This window comes from Lygodium microphyllum, chromosome 12 (genome assembly GCF_053477565.2).
Source record: "Lygodium microphyllum isolate KBCC chromosome 12, Lygodium_microphyllum_v1.1.10, whole genome shotgun sequence".
NCBI classification, from domain to species: Eukaryota; Viridiplantae; Streptophyta; class Polypodiopsida; order Schizaeales; family Lygodiaceae; genus Lygodium; species Lygodium microphyllum.
The window spans coordinates 125,986,711-126,006,441 of record NC_141146.1 but is presented as its reverse complement, the minus strand read 5'-3'; the positions used below and the strand labels follow the sequence as shown (position 1 = coordinate 126,006,441).

The window sequence follows — 19,731 nt, the reverse complement described above, 5'->3', positions numbered from 1 at the left end:
CTTGTGTGTTAACACACGTAGAGGGATTATAAGAAAAAGCCAATAGCTCTTCTTCTAACTTTCTTTCTTTGAATTATGTTTCTCAAAGTTAGAAGTCATCTTCAATGCATTCTGCAACTTTATTTTCATTTCAATTTCCATCCTTAAATCAATAAAATCAATTTAATGCATCCATCTCATTTACACCTCAATTTCAAAACCAACCCATCCCGCCCACTTCTTCCGCTGCATCTCTATTACCATTCACACCATTCACTTTTCCCTTTTAAACTCTACATACCACATCACACACCACACCGGGGGGGTTCTTCAAACATAGACACAACCTTTAGGACCTCTATTTTTTTCGCTTCTAGGTGGTACACATGCACTTATGCGAGAGGATTGTCCTCCACCTTACATACCTGTGGGATATTCACAACATGAGGTACCTACCCAAGCTTACCATAGTGATAGGAAACGGCCGGAATGACCCCCCAGCACGCGGAATCGCCGTCCCCGGCACGAAGCCGTCATGGGATATGTTGAGAATTGGTGGAACATTCCCTGTCTGAAACAGGACAGGAAATGCCACATGGCACCGACTTACCTTTGGCCGGCCAATACTCCTGTCCGGATCGTCTGCGACTGCGCATTTTGCCTTGCTCCCGCGTGTTGCTCCTGCCCAAGATCGTCTGCCCGTTCCTGCCCCCGTGACCAATCCGCAGCACCCCTCCTTCCCCGTTGCGCCGCGCCAATCCCCCGTCTCCTCCCACCTCCAACCTCTCTTTTTTCTTCTTCCTTCTCCCTTCTCTTCTTCCTTCTTCTCCAAGTTCCAAGTTCTCCATTCTTCTCCTCTTCTCTTCTTCTTCTCCCTTCTCTCCTTTTCCCTTCCCTCGAGACTCGAGTTCTCACTTCTCTTGAGCCATTTTAATTTCAATTTTCAGCCTGAAATGGCTTCATCTTCCCGCCCCACTCGTCGGGTTGGTGGTCGAGGAAGAAGGTCCGATGATTGGTCATGGTGGGAAGAAGTAAATGCTGACTGCCCATTGAGTGGTGGAGGATCTCGACCATGGACTTGCAAGCTTTGCCCATACAAGAGAACTAGTGGAGCAAACAAGGTAATCCATTGAGCCGAGCATTTGTATTTCGAATTTTTATTTATTTTAATTTTTCAAAGTTACTTAAATATTAAAATATGGAATACCAATTGGTACTTGTTCCGTTTTAATATTTATCCATAATCAGATCGGAGCTCATCTCCTACATGAGCCAAATTCAGAGGTACAATTTTGTCCAAATGTGACCTTGGAGAAGCAAAGGGAGCTTCATGACCATGTAGCAGGTCAACAAGCTTATCTTGCATCTAGACCACGACGTGTTGCAGTTGACCCTGCAGCTTTTGTGACACCATCCCCATCGAATGTATCTAGAGCAGGGTCAGTATCAGGAAGTGCTACCTCCACATCTATTGTAGGCATTGCATCGGCCATGGCATCAACAACGCCACATGTTGCACGTAGGCAGAGCACACTTGATGCTAGTTGGGATCCCAAGAAGAAGGAAGAGGTGGATACATTAGTGGCACACTTTTTTTATCATGACCACATTCAATTTCGTGCAGCCATGTCAGAGTATTTTAAATTGATATGCAAGAAGATTGGTGAGTATGGCCCTGCGTATGTACCTCTGTCATCAGAGACCTTACGCACCACTTTGTTCGACAAGGAAAAGTGACTTGTTGAGCAAGCAGCAATGACTAGAAAGAGCATGTGGGCTAAAAATGGAGTTTCCTTGATTGCTGGTGGTTGGAGTGATACACGCAAGCAATCCATTCATGTTATGGTTGCTTATTCTCGTGGGGAAATGTATTTCATATCTTCACATGATGCATTGGGGACGGGAAAGTTAGTAGATGTACTTGCAGCAAAGTGGGTTACAGGTATTAAGCTTATTGGCCCAAAGCATGTTGTGGGATTTGTTGCAAATGGAGAGCCCGCAAATAGGGCAGCAGGTGCTATTATCTAGGGATATTATCCGCATATCATAGTTTCATTTTGTATGACTCATTACTTGAACAACCTACTAAAGGATATTAGTAACCTATCATGGATTGCACCTGTCATAGAGCAAGGAGCTCAAATGGTTAGCTTTGTTTTGAATCACCAGTTTCTTCGCCATCACTTCTCTTTGCAGTTGAAAAAGACACTTTTAAAATACTCTAATACCAGATTTGCCTTTAACTTCTTGATGCTAGGTAGGTTAAGAAAATGCAGTGGTGCCTTGAGGCAATTATTTCTTAGTGATCAGTTTACCTCATCAACATTGATAGATACTCCTACAAGTATCTTATACTTGGGGAAAGCAAATAACTCCACTTTTTGGGATGATGTAATGCAGATAGATACTATGGTATCACCTATTGTACATTTATTGAGGGTTATGGATGCTATACAACCTTGCATTGGCAAGGTATAAGAGGCTATGGATAGGCTGAATGAAAAGTTGCAAGAGTTGGCACCAAATGATGAGGAGTATGAGGAGATACGCCATTTAGTTGTGACGAGGTGGAACTTCTATAGCTCACCCATGCATACAGCTACATTTGTTGTGGATCCTAAGTTCCAGGGCAAGGGTCAAGAGAATGACACTGAGGTTATGGATGCATGGAGACTTATATTGCCTAATCATGACACTAGACGAAAGATCAGAGATCGGCTTTCATGTTATAGGAGCTTTCGGGGTTCCTTTGGCTGTGGGGATGCACAGGAGAATCATTGTAAGATTGGGGCAGCTTTGTGGTGGGAGGACTATGGTTCGGATGGTCCTGAGTTGCAATAGCCATCCGTATTTTGAGTCCGTCAGTTAGCTTCTCTTGTTTGGAGCAATTTTGGAGTACATACGCTCACATTGCTTCAAAGAAGAGGAACTGTCTTGGTGTGGAGAGGACAAACGATCTAGTATTCGTTAGTGCTAATTTGAGGATATTATATAACAGTATGACAACAAAGCCCGATCCATTCACTGAGTGGGAGATGCAGCAAGAAAAAGAGACACATGCTGATGTTAAGGGAGATGCATCAATTCATGGTACACATGATGATGAGGCTAGTACTTCAAAAGCAGCTAGAGCAACCTCATATTATGATGATGATCTTTGATTTAGTTTACTTATCATGAGTCTCATGATACATGACACATGTACATTGTATATGATATTATAATCATTGATGATAGTGTGATGAGCCAAAAGGTAATATGAAACGGGGAATGGAGATGGGAACGACATGAAACGGGAAATGGGGATAGGGACACCAAACCTAGGGAACGGGGACGTGGGAATGGGGACAAGACGCCAAACCTTGAGTCTTGCAGTCTTGCAATTGCTCTTTGGGCTATTTTGACATGCCACATTTTGATTCAGTCTAGAGATTAAACTTTATATTTGTAGTCTTTTTTGGAGCAATGAGCATGTTCTTTCAAAGATTAAACTTCATATTTATAATCTTTTAAGTTTTTTGACAATGGAACCATAGACATGTTCTTTCAGCTTAGACTTTAAAGTTTAGTTCACTGTTCATTGTTTTATCATTTATGACATATGTATTATGCCTTTTATTATTTATAATTGAATAGCTTACCTCTTAAGCCTTGTAAGTTGCAATTCAATTTCTAATGAGTAGTTTTAGAATGATACATGAAATCTTAAAGTTAAAACTTAAAATGATTTGTCCTTGTGGATTATATACCTTGGTTTTAAGTTTTAACACTCCAGAGTCCACATGGATTATGAGTGAAATATTAAGTTTTTTTCATGAACTTTAATTTTTTAAATGTCGTTCCCATTCCCACATCCCCGTTCCCTAGGTTTGGCGTCCCTGTCCCCATTCCCCGTTTCATGTTTCTATGAAGCTTACCTAAGTGTGAATCAATTGATACCATAGTTTACCGGCATGGTAATTTCTAGTGGACCATCTAGTCATGCTACTATGCCTCAATCTCAACAGTTGCACAAGGTTTGTGAGTCCCTATGCCTTCTCCACAAGCATCTATGATTCTCCTCTTTCACTTTGAGCAGCCCAAGTTTGGAGACGGCCATTTCTTCCATCCTCCTCCTCCTCCTCCTCCTTTAATCTTTTTCTAAGTTCTTGACTTACTTTCCAAACTCCCATTACCTAATCAAAGCACCATATCTATTTTGGAGGCATGTTACTCCAATCAAGGGATACAAGGGCTCCAGTGGATCAAAGAAGTGGCGGTATATTGTGGATTGGAGAAATCCGTGAGTCTATCCCACGTGAAAGACCACTTGGCATGCGTCCCCAACAAAGATATCAGGCCTTGCGCAAATGTGCCAACAGAAGTAACGATAAGTCTCCATATTTGGTGCCAAGAATGTATGGGGATTGAGCTACGAGAGAATGAATCCTCTCATCCAACACCACATACAAATAATAAAGCACAAGTGGAGCAAGGAGAGGCTAGTGGACATAGTGACACTAGTCAAATTGGAGATGACAATGGCCCATTAAAAAGAAGTACATCCATATCCGTATTAGATCCAAATGCAAAAAGAAACCCATTGTCATCTTCTAGTGGCGGTGGACAAAGGGGTTCCTTGTATGGTTTAAGTCTCCATACAAGACTTCAGAGACGAGCATAGGGTGTAAGTGGGAAGGTCCATCCACGAATGCATTATAGAAACGAGAGCTTTGAAAAGAAAAAGCATCCATAGAGACTCAATTCAAGCCCTTGAAGGAGACATGGGCAAAATATCGATGCACAATTTTATGTAATGGATAGTCGGATATATACCGAAGGAATATATACAATGTTTTGGTGTCTTCATGCAAAGGCACCATATTCATTAAGGCCATCAATGCCTCTGTCTTAGGTCTTACCATCACACGAGCTTTCATTTGGGAGCACATACCACAGGTCATCATGGAAATAGGAGTCCAAAATGTGGTGCAAGTGGTGACAGATAATGGAAGCAATTGTGTGTCTATGGAACGTATGCTAAAGGAGGAGTTTTCTAGCATAGTATGGACTCCATGTGCCTCCCATTGCCTTGACTTGCTTATTAAAGATGTTGGGCAAACATCTTGGGTAGATCATGGATGATATCTTCAAGACGAAACCAAGCATAGTAAGATTTGCAAAGAAAAGGCCATCTGCCAATAATACACTTAAGCTATTGAAATCCTCTACCACTAGATTTGCTTTTATGTTTATTCTATTGGAGATGCTAATACAAGTCTCTCCAAAGTTAATATAAACCATTGCATGCCAGGAGTGGCTCACATGGAGAGAGAGAGAGAGCCACCAAAGGCTCTTGCTTTTAGGCGTGTTGTTTTAATGAGTGTTGGTGGATTGAGATTGAGGCATTGGTTAAAAGTCTCACTCTTATTTACACTATATTGCACATCACTACTATGGAGGGGAGTACTTCGAGCCTTCTATACAAGTATATCAATAAAATTGGTGAGGCTTTGCTTCACAACAGCTTTTTACACAATCTCATAAAAATCAATACAATTTTCGATAGAGAAAAGTAAGTAGAAAGACAAAAAGAGAAATCTGTATTATAGTTTAAAGGAAACAAAGGGGCATCAGATAGCAAAATCAAAAATTGCACTCCAATATGGAGCTCGAACCTCTTGACCACCCCCAAGTTGATTTCATGTAGAAAGACGAGTAAGTTACTATTTAACTTTTACGCATGTAATTATTTAGTATTAGCAACTCATTGATGATTCTTCTAACTTCTAAGCTTCTAACTTATTTTATCTATCATCTATCATCTATCGCTCTCAAGGGTTGATGAGATTCGTGCACTGCGAAATGCACGATAAGATTGGTTTCACAAACCAATCCATGTTGTCATGCATATCTTGCATCCCCTTTGGCGCAGTGAAAAGCAGTGAGGAGTTGAAAGAGGGCTTCATGGAATACATGAGACGCCTCATAGAGGATGATCTAGATATAATAAGGACAGTAGAGGATGATTTCTTAGCATTCCGCAATCATTCTCTTCATTTTGGCCAACCCACACCTAGACCTTAAGAGACACGGCTTCAACCCATCTCTTGGTGGGAGAAATACGTTAATTGTACTCCTACTTCGGTATGTGAGTCATGACTTTTATGTTTTGAATATTGATAATCTAATGCATTAAGCAACCTAGGTTCTATAATCTATTAACTACTTAAATGTTGATTTTGTGGCTTACCTATTAGCAATTACCTAATCTCAATCTCTGAAATTTGAATAGAAACACATTGCCATTCATGCCCTCTTACAAGATTGTAGTTTAGGGCTCTATTGTCTACTTAAATGTTGATTTTGTGGCTTGCCTATTAGTAATTACATAACCTCGATCTCTCAAATTTGAATAGAAATTTGAATAGAAACACATTGTCATTCATGCCCTCTTACAAGATTGTAGTTTAGAGCCTACCGAGAGAAACTTCAGCACATGGACCCTCTTCCACACCAAAAAGATAAACAAGCTCCCAACAGCCCAGTTGGAGCATTTAGTGTTTTGCCATTGCAATCTTCAACTTCTTGAGAGGACCACTCTATCCACTAAGCCTTCACAAGTAATGAATGATATGTTGAATATTCTTTCATATCTTTATCTCATTCACCTTTACAGATGAATGTCGACAAAATTAATATAAAAAAGATAGTGACATTCCGAAGATACCACAGGAGGAGTGGGATATCTACTCCCTGCTCTATGAGGAGCTATTGACACTATTGTATGAGACTTGTACACAAAGGAGAGCTAGGGACACTAGAGCGAGGGCCACGTGTGGTCATACATCACATACAAAGTCAGAGCCAAAGACTAAGACTAAGGCTGCTTTATCATCTTCTGGATCAGATCCCTTAAAGTCAGACGAGGAGATAGTGTACACATCCTTGGAATCTAGATGAGTCATGACTCATGTGATATAGACTCTGGAGACTGCAGTCATGATACCTCAAGAGTCGGTTTAGCATTGTAGTTGCAAATTCTTCATTGATATTAATACTTATTACTCAATAGTTACTAATACTCCGTGCTCAGTGCTCACTGGACTTTAAACAAATTATTCACATGACATAGTTATATCTATCATTGTATCTTGACTTTACTTATTGTGCATCTTGGTTCCACTGTTCTTTATGTCAATCTTCAGATGATTCATAAGTTATAAACTACAATTTATTTTGTTATTTAAAGTTTTGAAAATTGAGTCTTAACTGTATTGAGTTGTCTTAACCATTGAGTCTTCACTCATGACCTGTGTAATAAATCATGATTTTAATCATGTGATATAAAGACTCAAAGTTTTATATGAAATTTAAGTACATGCTACTATAGGCATTGATATATTTACATACCCACATAATACCGTATTTATTTTATTGTACAATCTAAAACACCATTTTCCCGTTTCCAAAATTTGGCCAAAACTTTAAAACTCCATTTTTTTCTGTTTCGTTTTTCCCGTTTCTGAAACTTCCAATGTACTATGGTTGGAGGCTAACATTGAAGGTAACAAGGTCATTGTGCATATGTGGATCAATTGTGCTGCGAGAAATCGCTAAAATACAGCCCTTTGTAATCCATTTCTATGAGAAATGCAGCCAACTATGGAGGGGAGATAGACGAGAGACACTACACAATGTAAGCTTAAGCTAGCGTAAGAGTGTACTTACTAAACTAAACTCAAAGTAATAGAATGAACGTACAACTTAGGTCTAAGGTACACCTAACCCCTAACTCAACTAGAGTCAACTAACTCTAGTGCTAACTCTAAAGGTAATAACACAACTTGTTACTTTAGTTATGTTCACACTACAAACTAAACAACTAAAACATCGGGCACTGCCCATAGAATTGGCAAATTCTAACACCTCCCTACAATACCAATGTGATGAAAATACAGAAAGATCAATCACCAAAGGGTAACAAGTTTAACGACTTTCAAAAAGCCTCAAACTTCTCGTGAGATAGTTCTTTGGTAAAAAATGTCGACAACATTTTCCTATGTAGAAACATACATCAAGGTGATCTCTCTTGTATAGCATCTCTTGGGACATAATATGCACCCCATGATCTTGGTGGCTAAGAGTATACACCCTCTTAGATAGTGGGAGGAAAGAAACCTCAAATCTTGTATTTTTCAAAACGGAAAAAGATCCTTCACATGTTATATCTCCCTCCTTTTATACTTAACCCTAGGCTAAGACATTTATGCTTTATTGTAAGCCATCCCAACCTAAAAGAGCTTTGTCCTCAGAGCTGAAATTGGGACAATTTACAAGGAAAGATTACAAGGATAGCTCTCTAAGTAATGGATCCATGCTGAAATGAAACTCCAAGTTGAAGAATATCTCATATGTCAATGAAGTACAAGTATGAAATTTGAGTATGCTACTGGAAACTGTCCAAAACAGGCTGCTGCACAAGAATGGCCATAACTTGAAGAAGAAATGTCCAATCACCATGTATGAGCTATAGAAATGTAGAGGACAATCTCTAGTATCCAGCACTGCCATAAAAATCCAATTTTAATGACATTAGAGCAATTATTTTTATGACAGAATTTTTATACAGCAAGCTGTCCTATTAAGATTTTACTCTGTTTCCTGTAAAAGCCATGGAAAAGAATCAAGGTATGATGATGATTTCCAAGTAGACTCCTCGATGGGCAAACCTCACCATTTAAATAGGGTATTCCAGCAATGAACGGTTCCTTAAAACCTTTTCTCTTTTGCCAATAATCTTTTCGGGCTCATAAATGATGAGACCATCTTCATCTATGGGAGGTAATTCCTCTAAAACCTTTATGGCTGGACCCACATATTTCTTAAGTTGGGAAACATGGAAGGTAGAATGAATCCTTGTTGAAGAAGGCAAATCAAGCTTGTATGCAAGCTCGTCAACTCATTTGAGGATTTGATAAGGCCCATAGTAACGATGAGCCAACTTATTATGACCGCCTTTGAGAGAAGCATAACTAAATTTAGGCACTTGAAGAAATACCCAATCTCCTTCTTCAAACTCCAAAGGCCTCCTCTTTTCATCGACATAAGCCTTCATAACATCTTGTGTCTTTCTAATGTTTTCTTTACATTGATGTAAAAAAGCTTCCATTTTCTCAACTTCAACATAAGCTTGTGGATTCACATCTTATGAAAGAGAGCTGACGGTATTTGCACTTTATATCTGTAAAGCGCTTCAAATGGCAACATGCCAATGCTCATATGATGAGTGTTATTATAACAAAATTCAACAAGATGTAGCCAATGATCCCACGAAGCTCGAGTGTCATGGCAAAAATGTCGAAGGTAGACTTCCAACCATTTATTGACACGCTCCGTTTGGCCATCCTTTTGGGGATGATATGCCGTGCTAGGAGTCAAAATTATTCCCATAGAAGTGAACAAGCTCCTTCAAAAAACTTCCCATGAACTTAGTATCACAATCAGATACGATATTCAATGGCATACCATGAAGCTTAAAAATACATTTCATAAATTGTTCAGCCACTTGCTTTGCTATAAATTGAGCCTTGGTAAGGATGAAATGAGGTGATTTAGTCAACCGGTCTACCACCACATAAATGCTATTCCACCCATGCTTTGTTGTAGGTAATTCCACAATAAAATCCATCGTAATATCAATCCATTTGCCTTGAGGAATAGGGAGTGGCTGAAGTAAGCCGCCGAGTAGAAGAGAGAAGTCATTATTTTGTTGATACAGAAGACATTGCATAGCATAATCCTTGACATCCCTCCAATGGCCCTTCCAATAGAAGCTCTTATGGATATTGTCAAATGTTTTGAACCACCCATGGTGTCCCGCTAAAGGTGAAGAGTACATCTCATGCAAGATACGGTCTTTGAAAGAAGATTGTGGTGTTAGGTAGACCCTACCATGATACCATAAAAAACCGTTGTGCCATTTGAAATTGGGATACTCTTTTCCTTTGCCTTGTTGAAATTCCTTCATCATATTGGACGCTTGCTCATCAAGCAAATACTCTTCTTGGATATCATGAATCCAATCCTTATGCACAATTGAAATTGTAGAGATGAAACATGTCCACATTCTTGATAAAGCATCCGCCACAATACTATCTTTTCCAGCCATATAGGATATTTCAAAATCATAGCTTTGAAGAGTAGCTAGCCACCTCCTTTGTTTAGGAGACCAATTTGGTTGAAAAATGATATATTTCAACACACAATGATCGCTTTTAACCTTAAAATGGCTGCCATATATATAGTAATACCACTTTTTAATAGCATGCAAAATTGCCAACATCTCTTGTTCATAGACATGTAGTTGACGTCCTTATCATCAAGCTTGCGACTTTCATAAGCTATAACTCCATGGTCTTAATATAAAACAACCCCAACTCCTCTCCCACTAGCATCCACACATATAATGAATTCCTTAGAGAAATCCGGACATACAAAAATAGATGCTGAAACTAAAAGAGATTTTAGCTCATTGAAACTCTTATCGGCTATGGAGTCCCAAAAGAAAGCCTCTTTATTCAACCTATTGGTCAAAGGAGCTGCCACATGAGCATATTTTTTTATAAACCTCCAATAGAAGGGATACGATCCAAGGAAACCCCTCAAAGAAGTAGAATTTATAGGAGTAGGCCACTCTTTGACACATGTCACTTTGTTGGGATCAACTCGAATGCCTTGCTCTCTTACAATGTGACCCAAGTATTCCACTTCATCTTCCATGAAAGAACACTTCGACATTTTGACAGAGTGTGTGTCTTCTTAATATGTCAAAGACCTCTCGTACATGCATGAAATGCTCTTCCTTGGATTTGCTATAAATGAGAATATCGTCAAAGAATACAAGGACTATTTTGAACAAGGAAGACTACAATATTTTATTCCTAAGAGCTTGAAAAGTAGTGGCCGCATTTGAAAGCCCAAATGACATGACCAAGAAGTGGTATGACCCTCTTTCAGTCCTAAAGGCTATTTTATACTCATCTCCTTCCTTCATTCTAATTTGATAATAATACGAACGAATATCAATCTTAGTAAAGATCTTTGCATATTTGAGCTCATCCAAAAGGTCATCAATGCGTGGAATCGGATATCTATTCTTCACCGTGAACTTGTTTAACTCCCTATAATCAATGCACATGCAAAAAGATCAATCCTTCTTCTTAACCAAGAGCACAGGAGAGGCAAACGGCAATTGACTTGGCTGAATTAAACCCATCTGTAGCAACTCTTTGACTTGTCGCTCCATCTCTTCCTTTTCAAACTTTGATAAGCGATAGGGAGATTTGTTGATGGGTTTTGTATTATGCAGCAAATTAATAGGGTTGTCAATCTCTCTCTTTGGAGGCAAAGATGATGGTGGCTGAAATAAATCTTTGTATTCCTCCAATAGCTCTTCTAAACTTGGATCCCTTTTCTTTGAAGAAGAAGGGGCTGATTTGATGGCTGCTCTTCATCTACTTTCACAAGCAAAAGAGTGAAGATACATAATCTTGCATTGATTTCTTTTCGTAACTTCTTCATGGATACGAGTTCCAACTGTTTTTTACCAATGCCCTTCAATTCTATATGTTGTCCATTCCATTTAAACTCCATTTGCATATTTTCCAAGTCTAACAAAAGTTTCCCAGTGAACTTTAACCAATCACTGCCAATGACAACATCTATAGGTCCCATTTCCAAAGTAATCAAGTCCACTTATATGAAATATGAAGGAGATAAGGTAATAGGAGTGCCTAGACACACTTCATTACTTGAATCATAAGCTCCATTGGCAACTTGGATCTTCAATGGCACTTGCATTTGTTGAGATAACAATTTCAGCCCATGCAAAGATTTGGTATTTCTGAAGCTATGGGTGTTACCTATGTCTCAAAAGATGAACCACTTTCCCATTGATCAACCCCTCAAGTCTAAGGGTATTTTCTCTCTCTAAAACAAGGCTTGAAACGGCCTCAGATACCCAAAATAACTGCGAAAAAGCCCTAAAGGGATCATGCGTTGAATATAAAGTACTTTGCTTGCACACCAAATCTCACAACAATCTGAGATTTTCACTCCACCCTACTTCCAGTGCCTCCACAGGCACTATCCAAGAGAGAGAATGGAAAAATAGGAGAGCTTCTTACCCGTTGCTTGCTTGCTCAAACCTTGCTTCTTCTCCTTCACTTCAGCCTTTAAAATCAGCCTCTCTCAATGTCGCGGCTCTGATACCATGTCAAGAATTGCATGGTGGGGGGACTTGCTTGAGCTGCTACACCAAACACACACTATATACACACGAGAAAGCTCACTCAAGAACACAAGACAATTGAGAAAAGCTAAAGCCTGATTTCTCACAGTGCACAGAAAAGAGCACACACACGCACACAGTGAGGGTAAGTTGAGGACTGTTTGTAATTAACAAGGAACACACTCGAACTTAAGAACTTGAAGGAACCCACCACTAAGAGAAGACCCAAAGATAGAAGGAAGATCGAATCCACAAAAGTTAAACCAAGCGGATAACACAGCCAAAAATCTGAATGCAACAAGGACAAACAATACCGCGGAAGTGGACCTACCCAATCTTATCAACTTGATCGACAACTTGGTAGAACACGAAGTCCTCAAGTTCAAAGGGCTTAGCACATTAAATGTGGATGGGTAGAGGCCAATTACTAGACAAGGACACTAAAATTTTTAATTTTCAGCTATTTAATAATTGCTGGAAATTTAGTCTAGAGCCTGAGTTTCATTTTAGAAGTTGTGCACTAGGCAATTAGTGAAGGAACCAGCCATGCAAACTAGATAGAGGCTTTTTGGGGATGCCTGAGGCTATGGGAAAGCCATTTTGAGGAGGACAGCAGCTGGAGAGAGAGAATCAACTACCACAAGCCAGCTAGAACTGAGGTGACAGCTCCAAGAGAAGCCCAGGCAATAGGCAACAGCTCCAACAGGATCAAGAGCCACTAGTGACCTGATCTGGGGCTGAAACACAACAAGCAACTGCCGGATTAAGGATTGGAACAGCAGATGATGGCAGTTCCGGGGAATTTCTAGCGACAGATCAACCAGTTTTCTCTCTCCTCAGTCATCTCTCACCTCTCTAACAAGATCCTCAGCCATTTTCTGCAGTTAGAAGGTGGAGAGCAGTGTGTATGCTGTCAAAACCCTAATTTGAAAAAAAAAATTAGGGCTTCTCAGCCACTTTGGAATCCGTGCCCATTAATGGAAGTCTTGGTTAGCAAGGTAGCAGCTGTAATAGAAGAATTTGCAGCTGATCTAAAGGGGAATGCCCATCTCCAATTTGGCCTGCATAGGGTTCAATCTATGCCCTAATGGTAGCTAGATCAAGGGACAAAATGATTCTCGGTATTGCTAGTCATTTGTGACAGCCCAATGTATTGAAATTTTTGGAGAAATCAGCCAATATCTCATTGTACTACAAATTAAAGCAATACCGCTTCCCCTCTGTGTATCTATCAAAGTCAGTAGATGACTCCAATTTCTTTAAGTTTTGGGGCCATTTAAATGAAGGTTTAATGTGTAATACACCTTTTTTAGCCTAACACCCATATCCACTTAATTGTTTCCCATGCATGTGTTTGCTTGTCTATCAATACAATCTCATGCTTGTTGAAACCTTTTCAATAGAGCATAGCATGGAAATAAGAAGATGAGAGCAGCTGGAAAATAACTCCAGCAAAGTTGTTGCCTTGTTGCTAATAGCTCCTTGAATTATTTTTTCCTAAGATTCCAAATATTTTTATTACCACCTTTATTCACTGCAACAGCCTGGCATCTATTCCTTGGAGTGTCAAACACATATATCCACAAATACATGCAACATTCATCCATTTCCTTGTCTATTCCAATAATAAGCTTGCCCCAAGTAACCTCAAACCTATTTTGAGCACCCTATATCATTCTCCAACCCAATAATCAGAAATCTGATAAGGTAGCTTTCGATCTACCAGCCGTTTCATGGTTTCAACATCATAACCGAAGGCATTCAAGGAAACGCTCATTCAACCTATTATAGCCAAAGGCATCCATAGAAACTCTCATTTCAACCCCAGCTGGTGTTTACTTCTAACCTCAACAAGATTACTCTCCTCGGCTTACTTGGTTAACATGTAAGTCTACGTCTTAGCAATATGTAGCTATCCTAGTGACACGCTATCGATCCACCAAATGCCAAGGTTGAGGGAATAAACAGTGAAGAAACAAATGATCGACCTTAATCACTCTTGACTCGTTAATTTTGGCATTCTCATGCTTCATAATCATATGAATAAGAAATTTACTAGTGGGTTTTTGTGTCGACTGTGCAAACCTTGAGCTCGACAGCTGCAGACTCCTTGAGGGCGGTGATGGCATCTAAATCCGCTTGGGCCTCGGCTGAGTCGGGATCCAGCCACAGCGCCATGTTTGTTCGGTTGTTCTCAGTCTCGAGTTTGCTCAACGAACGATGCAGGTTATGAATAATCCGCTAAAGAGTGGTTACTTAAGTCTCAAGTTACGATCCGTGAATGGTGGAGAGAATGAATGCAGTGACTGTACACATTTCTGTACCTATAGTATGTGTTTAAATCTATATTTATATGATTATATATACGTAAAAGGTTTTAAGGTAAAATCTATAATTATATATCTATCTATATACTAGGCACTCCCAGCTTAGATTCTCCTAGCTCCCGTTGTTCAAAGCACCTATATGAGTCACAATTAAGGCGCTTCACATCTTAATATACATTTCAGGTGTCAAGAGGGCTCATGGGTCGTTGAGACACAAACAGACCAACCATGAGAGGGCCCAAAAGCTTCTATATTAAGCATAAGGATCAATTGCCCCAACCATAGGAAATTGAGAAGTACTAGTTGCCCCCTCTGCAACAATGTCAAATCAAAGAGTAGCAATAGCCAAACCATGTGGATGGTCTCAGTTATTGTGTCAATGTATAGTATAGCCACTCTTTATTTAAGCTATGATTTTTTTGGGTGAATTGAAAAATTTTAACATTTTTGAAAGTTGAAGAAATAGATATTAAATATTAAATTTACAAAATCACAATTATATGATTAGGAACAGTTTTTCAAAATTAATTCCTTCAAAAAAAATTGGTATATTTTTAATATCTTCCAGCAAAAATGGTTTTAGATAGTGAACACTTGCTAGCTCCTTCTTGCGGGTGACGCAGTATGTTAAATTTACATATGTATATGAGAGAGAGAGAGAGAGAGAGAGAGAGAGAGAGAGAGCATATTTGAGGCAATGGGTCGTGGAGACTCAAAGAGAGCCAAAAAAGTTATGTTTGATCCATGATTGGGAAAGCAAGAAGAGAGTGGGAGATAGGGGTAGAGAATAATATTTTGAGAGGAGGAATTTCTAGAGGAGGATTGCTCCAAGTGAAAGCTTGCTAGAAGGTGGGCCTTGGCCTTTAAGGTTGCCTACATGCCTAGAGTGGGGTATCACCTCCCTCCAACAAAAGTAGCATGATTCTCTAGTTCACCATTGCCAATGACCACTATGCACTTCAACACAACTATTTGTGGCGCGGTGTCAAGCACTCTAAGCAGTCAATAGTCTCCTCTAAATATTATGAATCACTGACCTCTCTCTCTCTCTCTCTCTCTCTCTCTCTCTCTCTCTCTCTCTCTCTCTACACCAACTCTTTAGGCCCCAAGAGGACCAAAGAAGTTGAAGTTGAATGCATGATGGGAAAAGCAAGAAGATGATGGGATGGATACTATTTCAAGGAGAGGAATCTCTAAGGGAGGATTGCTTTGGATGGAATCTTGCGAGAATGCCTAAAGGCACAAGTTTGTATGATCTACACGTCCCTCCTGCAACAATAGCATAATTCTCCAATGCACCAATGTTGATAACAACATAATGGACACATGGTTCTACAAAGATGTATTTCAAGGCTATTCCTTAACCATTTGCATGCTAACTTAACTTAGCGAACTAATACGCATATATGCACACACATATACACGTATTATCAATATGTTAATATATACATGTGTACTGTGTATTATTATAATACACGTATTTATACATAATACGTTTATATGTATAAATAATGTATATAATACATATTACATACATATATACTATTTATCAACCTGTGTAGTTAATATAATGCATATAATGTAAGTATAAAAACATATTATAATATGTATATACTATATAATATAATACATAAAACATTAATAGGTGCTGAGCTAGGGGATCGTGTTGGGGGGAAGGGCAAGCATGTGCTAAGGGGTTGTGAATGTCGAGCGGGCAAGGTTGTGGCCACGTGCAGGCAGGCAAGGCTGCGAGTGCAAGAGCACCTATGGGTGAGGGTGCTAGGTGACACGTGGCATCCAACAAATGGCCCATGGGGGAGCATGGAGCTGATACGTGTCTCCTCGCAACCCCCAATGAACATGTCATTAATAGTAGTAGCAACAACAACAACAACAGTAGTAGAAGAGAGAGAGTGTGTGTGTGTGAGTGAGAGAGAGAGAGAGAGTGTGTGTGTGTGTGAGTGAGTGAGTGAGTGAGCGCGTGTGTGTGTGTGTGTGTGGGTGTGTGTGTGTGTGTGTGTGTGTGTAATACTACGCATATATATTATATTTATCATACATACTATATGTGTGTGTGTGTGTGTGTGTATTGTTTATATATATACATATCATAATACGTTATTATATATGCATTATATATATGATATAAAAACACTAATAATTTATGATAATACGCATTATACATTCATATAAATATAAATATAAACATATACACAATTTATATGTATATATATTTATTATGATAATACATGCATATATTATGTATATGTATGATAATAATGTGTGTGTGTGTGAGAGAGATGGGTCACATTTCAAATTTCAATTGAAATCTTAGCCTACACGCATACCAATGCTAATCTTAGCATTAAGGCTAAGAAGGGCATGAGATTCTTTGTGCATGCACCCTTTCTTTTATATACTCTCTTGGTCTTGTTTGCAACACATACTTGTTGTGCTTATGGGACATATGTAGGAGGGTGGGTGTTCGTGGTTGGGTATGTAGGTCTAAAGGTTATGCGTGGCCTTTGGAAAACATTCACACGAAAGGCTTGGAGTGCATACATGTGCCCCTAGTAATAATTGTAAGGATATATGTTGATTATTAAAATGAAAGGTTTTAGGGTTACCTTGCCATGTGACAAGCATTAAGGGTACCTTTAAAGCCCTTCTAAGTAGGCCATGTGGAGAGCCTTTGATGGGGAGAGAGGATTGGTGACCTCTCTCTCTCTCTCTCTAGAGTACGTTGCATTACTACAAATCTTGTATAATATAGAAAATATGGGACTATTATATGGTGGCCTCTAAAAATAGAGTATAATACATGGACACATCATCAAGTGCATAGACTACCATATTAGATTCAGCAATTGAGGAGATGAAAATTTATTTCATTTGAAATATTATTTTGCATGAAAGAATTATTTCATATTTTGTATGAAATAAGTTTTTCATAAGAAATATTCTTTTGTAAATGCATAGTGGCATGTTTAACAAGTCACTTAGTTGAAGAACTACAAGGATATATGTCAAATTGTTAAAATTGATCGCAAAATTTAATATAAAATTTCTATCAAAGAATAAACTAATCCAGTAATGTGTTTTAGGTTAATTATGTTAGAGATTTTACTATGTAATTATTATTTAGTTAAAACTTTTCATAAGCTTAAATAATTCTAAATGAAATATAATTTCGGGTTTACAATGTTTACCTATTTATTTATTTTTTAGTGTTAAATTAATAGATGATAAAAAATAATGTGAAAAGGGAAGCATAATAATAGCTCTATTTTGATGAATATATTTTTCAATACTTGCGATGGCATAAACTTTGGCACCTCTACTTGATAAATTTATTCTTTAAGTAGACATGCAAGATCTTATCAAATGTGGAGGATATATCAAAACTTGCTAAGTAGCTTACCATCATCTACCTTTAGTGCACACAATTGAGATGCAAATTACATAATTGTGCAATTAACTAGTATTCCTAAGGATATGTCAAAACTTGCAAAGAATGTGAGTAAGTAATTGATTCATGCCCATTATATGATCACTGCAACATATAGACCCAATATCAACTTTTAAAGTGACAGAATTATTCATGGAAAAAATTGCCCTTGTCATTGCTATATAGATCAGTTGCTATTTGGTCACTATATACATTTTTATTTGGGTCATTATATACTATATGCATTGCTATTTGGGAAAGGGAAAGATGCGAGTTTTTTTTTTCGCAACTCCTCTATTCTTATTCCTCACAGTTCACTTATTCCAGCCTTAGATGTACCCATCTCCACTTCCACTTCCACTTCCACCACCACCATCGTTGCCGCTGTCGCCACCAGTCATTGCTACTAGCTCTAACACCACCACCACCGCTGCCATCATTACCTTTACTCACACACACACACACACACTCTCTCTCTCTCTCTCTCTCTCTCTCTCTCTCTCTCTCTCTCTCTCGTGCAACTCAAAAATAATTTGTGCTAGCACTCTAGATTGATAGAATCTATATCAAATTGTATTAATGAAAGGTGTTTTAACAAATAGTTCTCTCTCTCTCTCTCTCTCTCTCTCTCTCTCTCTCTCTCTCTCTCTCTCTCTCTCTCTCTCTCTCGTGCAACTCAAAAATAATTTGTGCTAGCACTCTAGATTGATAGAATCTATATCAAATTGTATTAATGAAAGGTGTTTTAACAAATAGTTCTCTCTCTCTCTCTCTCTCTCTCTCTCTCTCTCTCTCTCTCTCTCTCTCGTGCAACTCAAAAATAATTTGTGCTAGCACTCTAGATTGATAGAATCTATATCAAATTGTATTAATGAAAGGTGTTTTAACAAATAGTTCTCTCTCTCTCTCTCTCTCTCTCTCTCTCTCTCTCTCTCTCTCTCTCTCTCTCTCTCTCTCTCTCTCTCTCTCTCTCTCTCTCTCTCTCTCTCATTTGCAATACAAAAGAATTTGTGCGAGTACTCTAGGTTTGACATAACTTATTTTACATTAGATTATAACATGTGTCACAACAAATAGCTCTCTCTCTCTCTCTCTCTCTCTCTCTCTCTCTCTCTCTCTCTCTCTCTCTCTCTCTCTCTCTCTCTTTTCAATACAAAAGTATTTGTGCGAGTACTCTAGGTTTGACATAACTTATTTTACATTAGATTATAACATGTGTCACAACAAATAGTTCTCTCTCTCTCTCTCTCTCTCTCTCTCTCTCGCTCTCTCTCTCTCTCTCTCTCTCTCTCTCTCTCTCTCTCTTTCTCTCTCTCGTTTTCAATACAAAAGTATTTGTGCGAGTACTCTAGGTTTGACATAACTTATTTTACATTAGATTATAACATGTGTCACAACAAATAGTTCTCTCTCTCTCTCTCTCTCTCTCTCTCTCACATTTACAATACAAAATAATTTCTACAAGTAATCTAGATTTAGATTTATATTACATTGATCTCTGGCAAGTGTACTATTGTTCCACAATCTGATAGACAATGATCGTAAAAGATTATCATAAATTTAATCATAGCTAACCAAGCGAGGTATGTTTGTATTTTCTCAACAAAATAAAATGCATTTGCTCTAAGAATTAGCAAAGTCTTTGCTTTGCTAGTCACACTATGGGCGATGTTGAATTTTTTTTTCTCTTTTCGAATATGAGATGT

General features: G+C 38.6%; 1 protein-coding gene across 1 annotated transcript in view; it reads right to left on the bottom strand.

Annotated features, from left to right (window-relative positions):
* TPR2 (Tetratricopeptide repeat (TPR)-like superfamily protein) overlaps positions 1–14,570 on the bottom strand; it is a 61,588-nt gene extending 47,018 nt beyond the window's left edge. Inside the window, exon 1 of the mRNA XM_087690012.1 lies at positions 14,336–14,570. Coding sequence (XP_087546138.1) covers positions 14,336–14,428 — 93 coding nt within the window. The 5' untranslated portion in view covers positions 14,429–14,570. The remainder of the gene's footprint in view (positions 1–14,335) is intronic.
* Between the last annotated feature and the right edge of the window lie 5,161 nt (positions 14,571–19,731).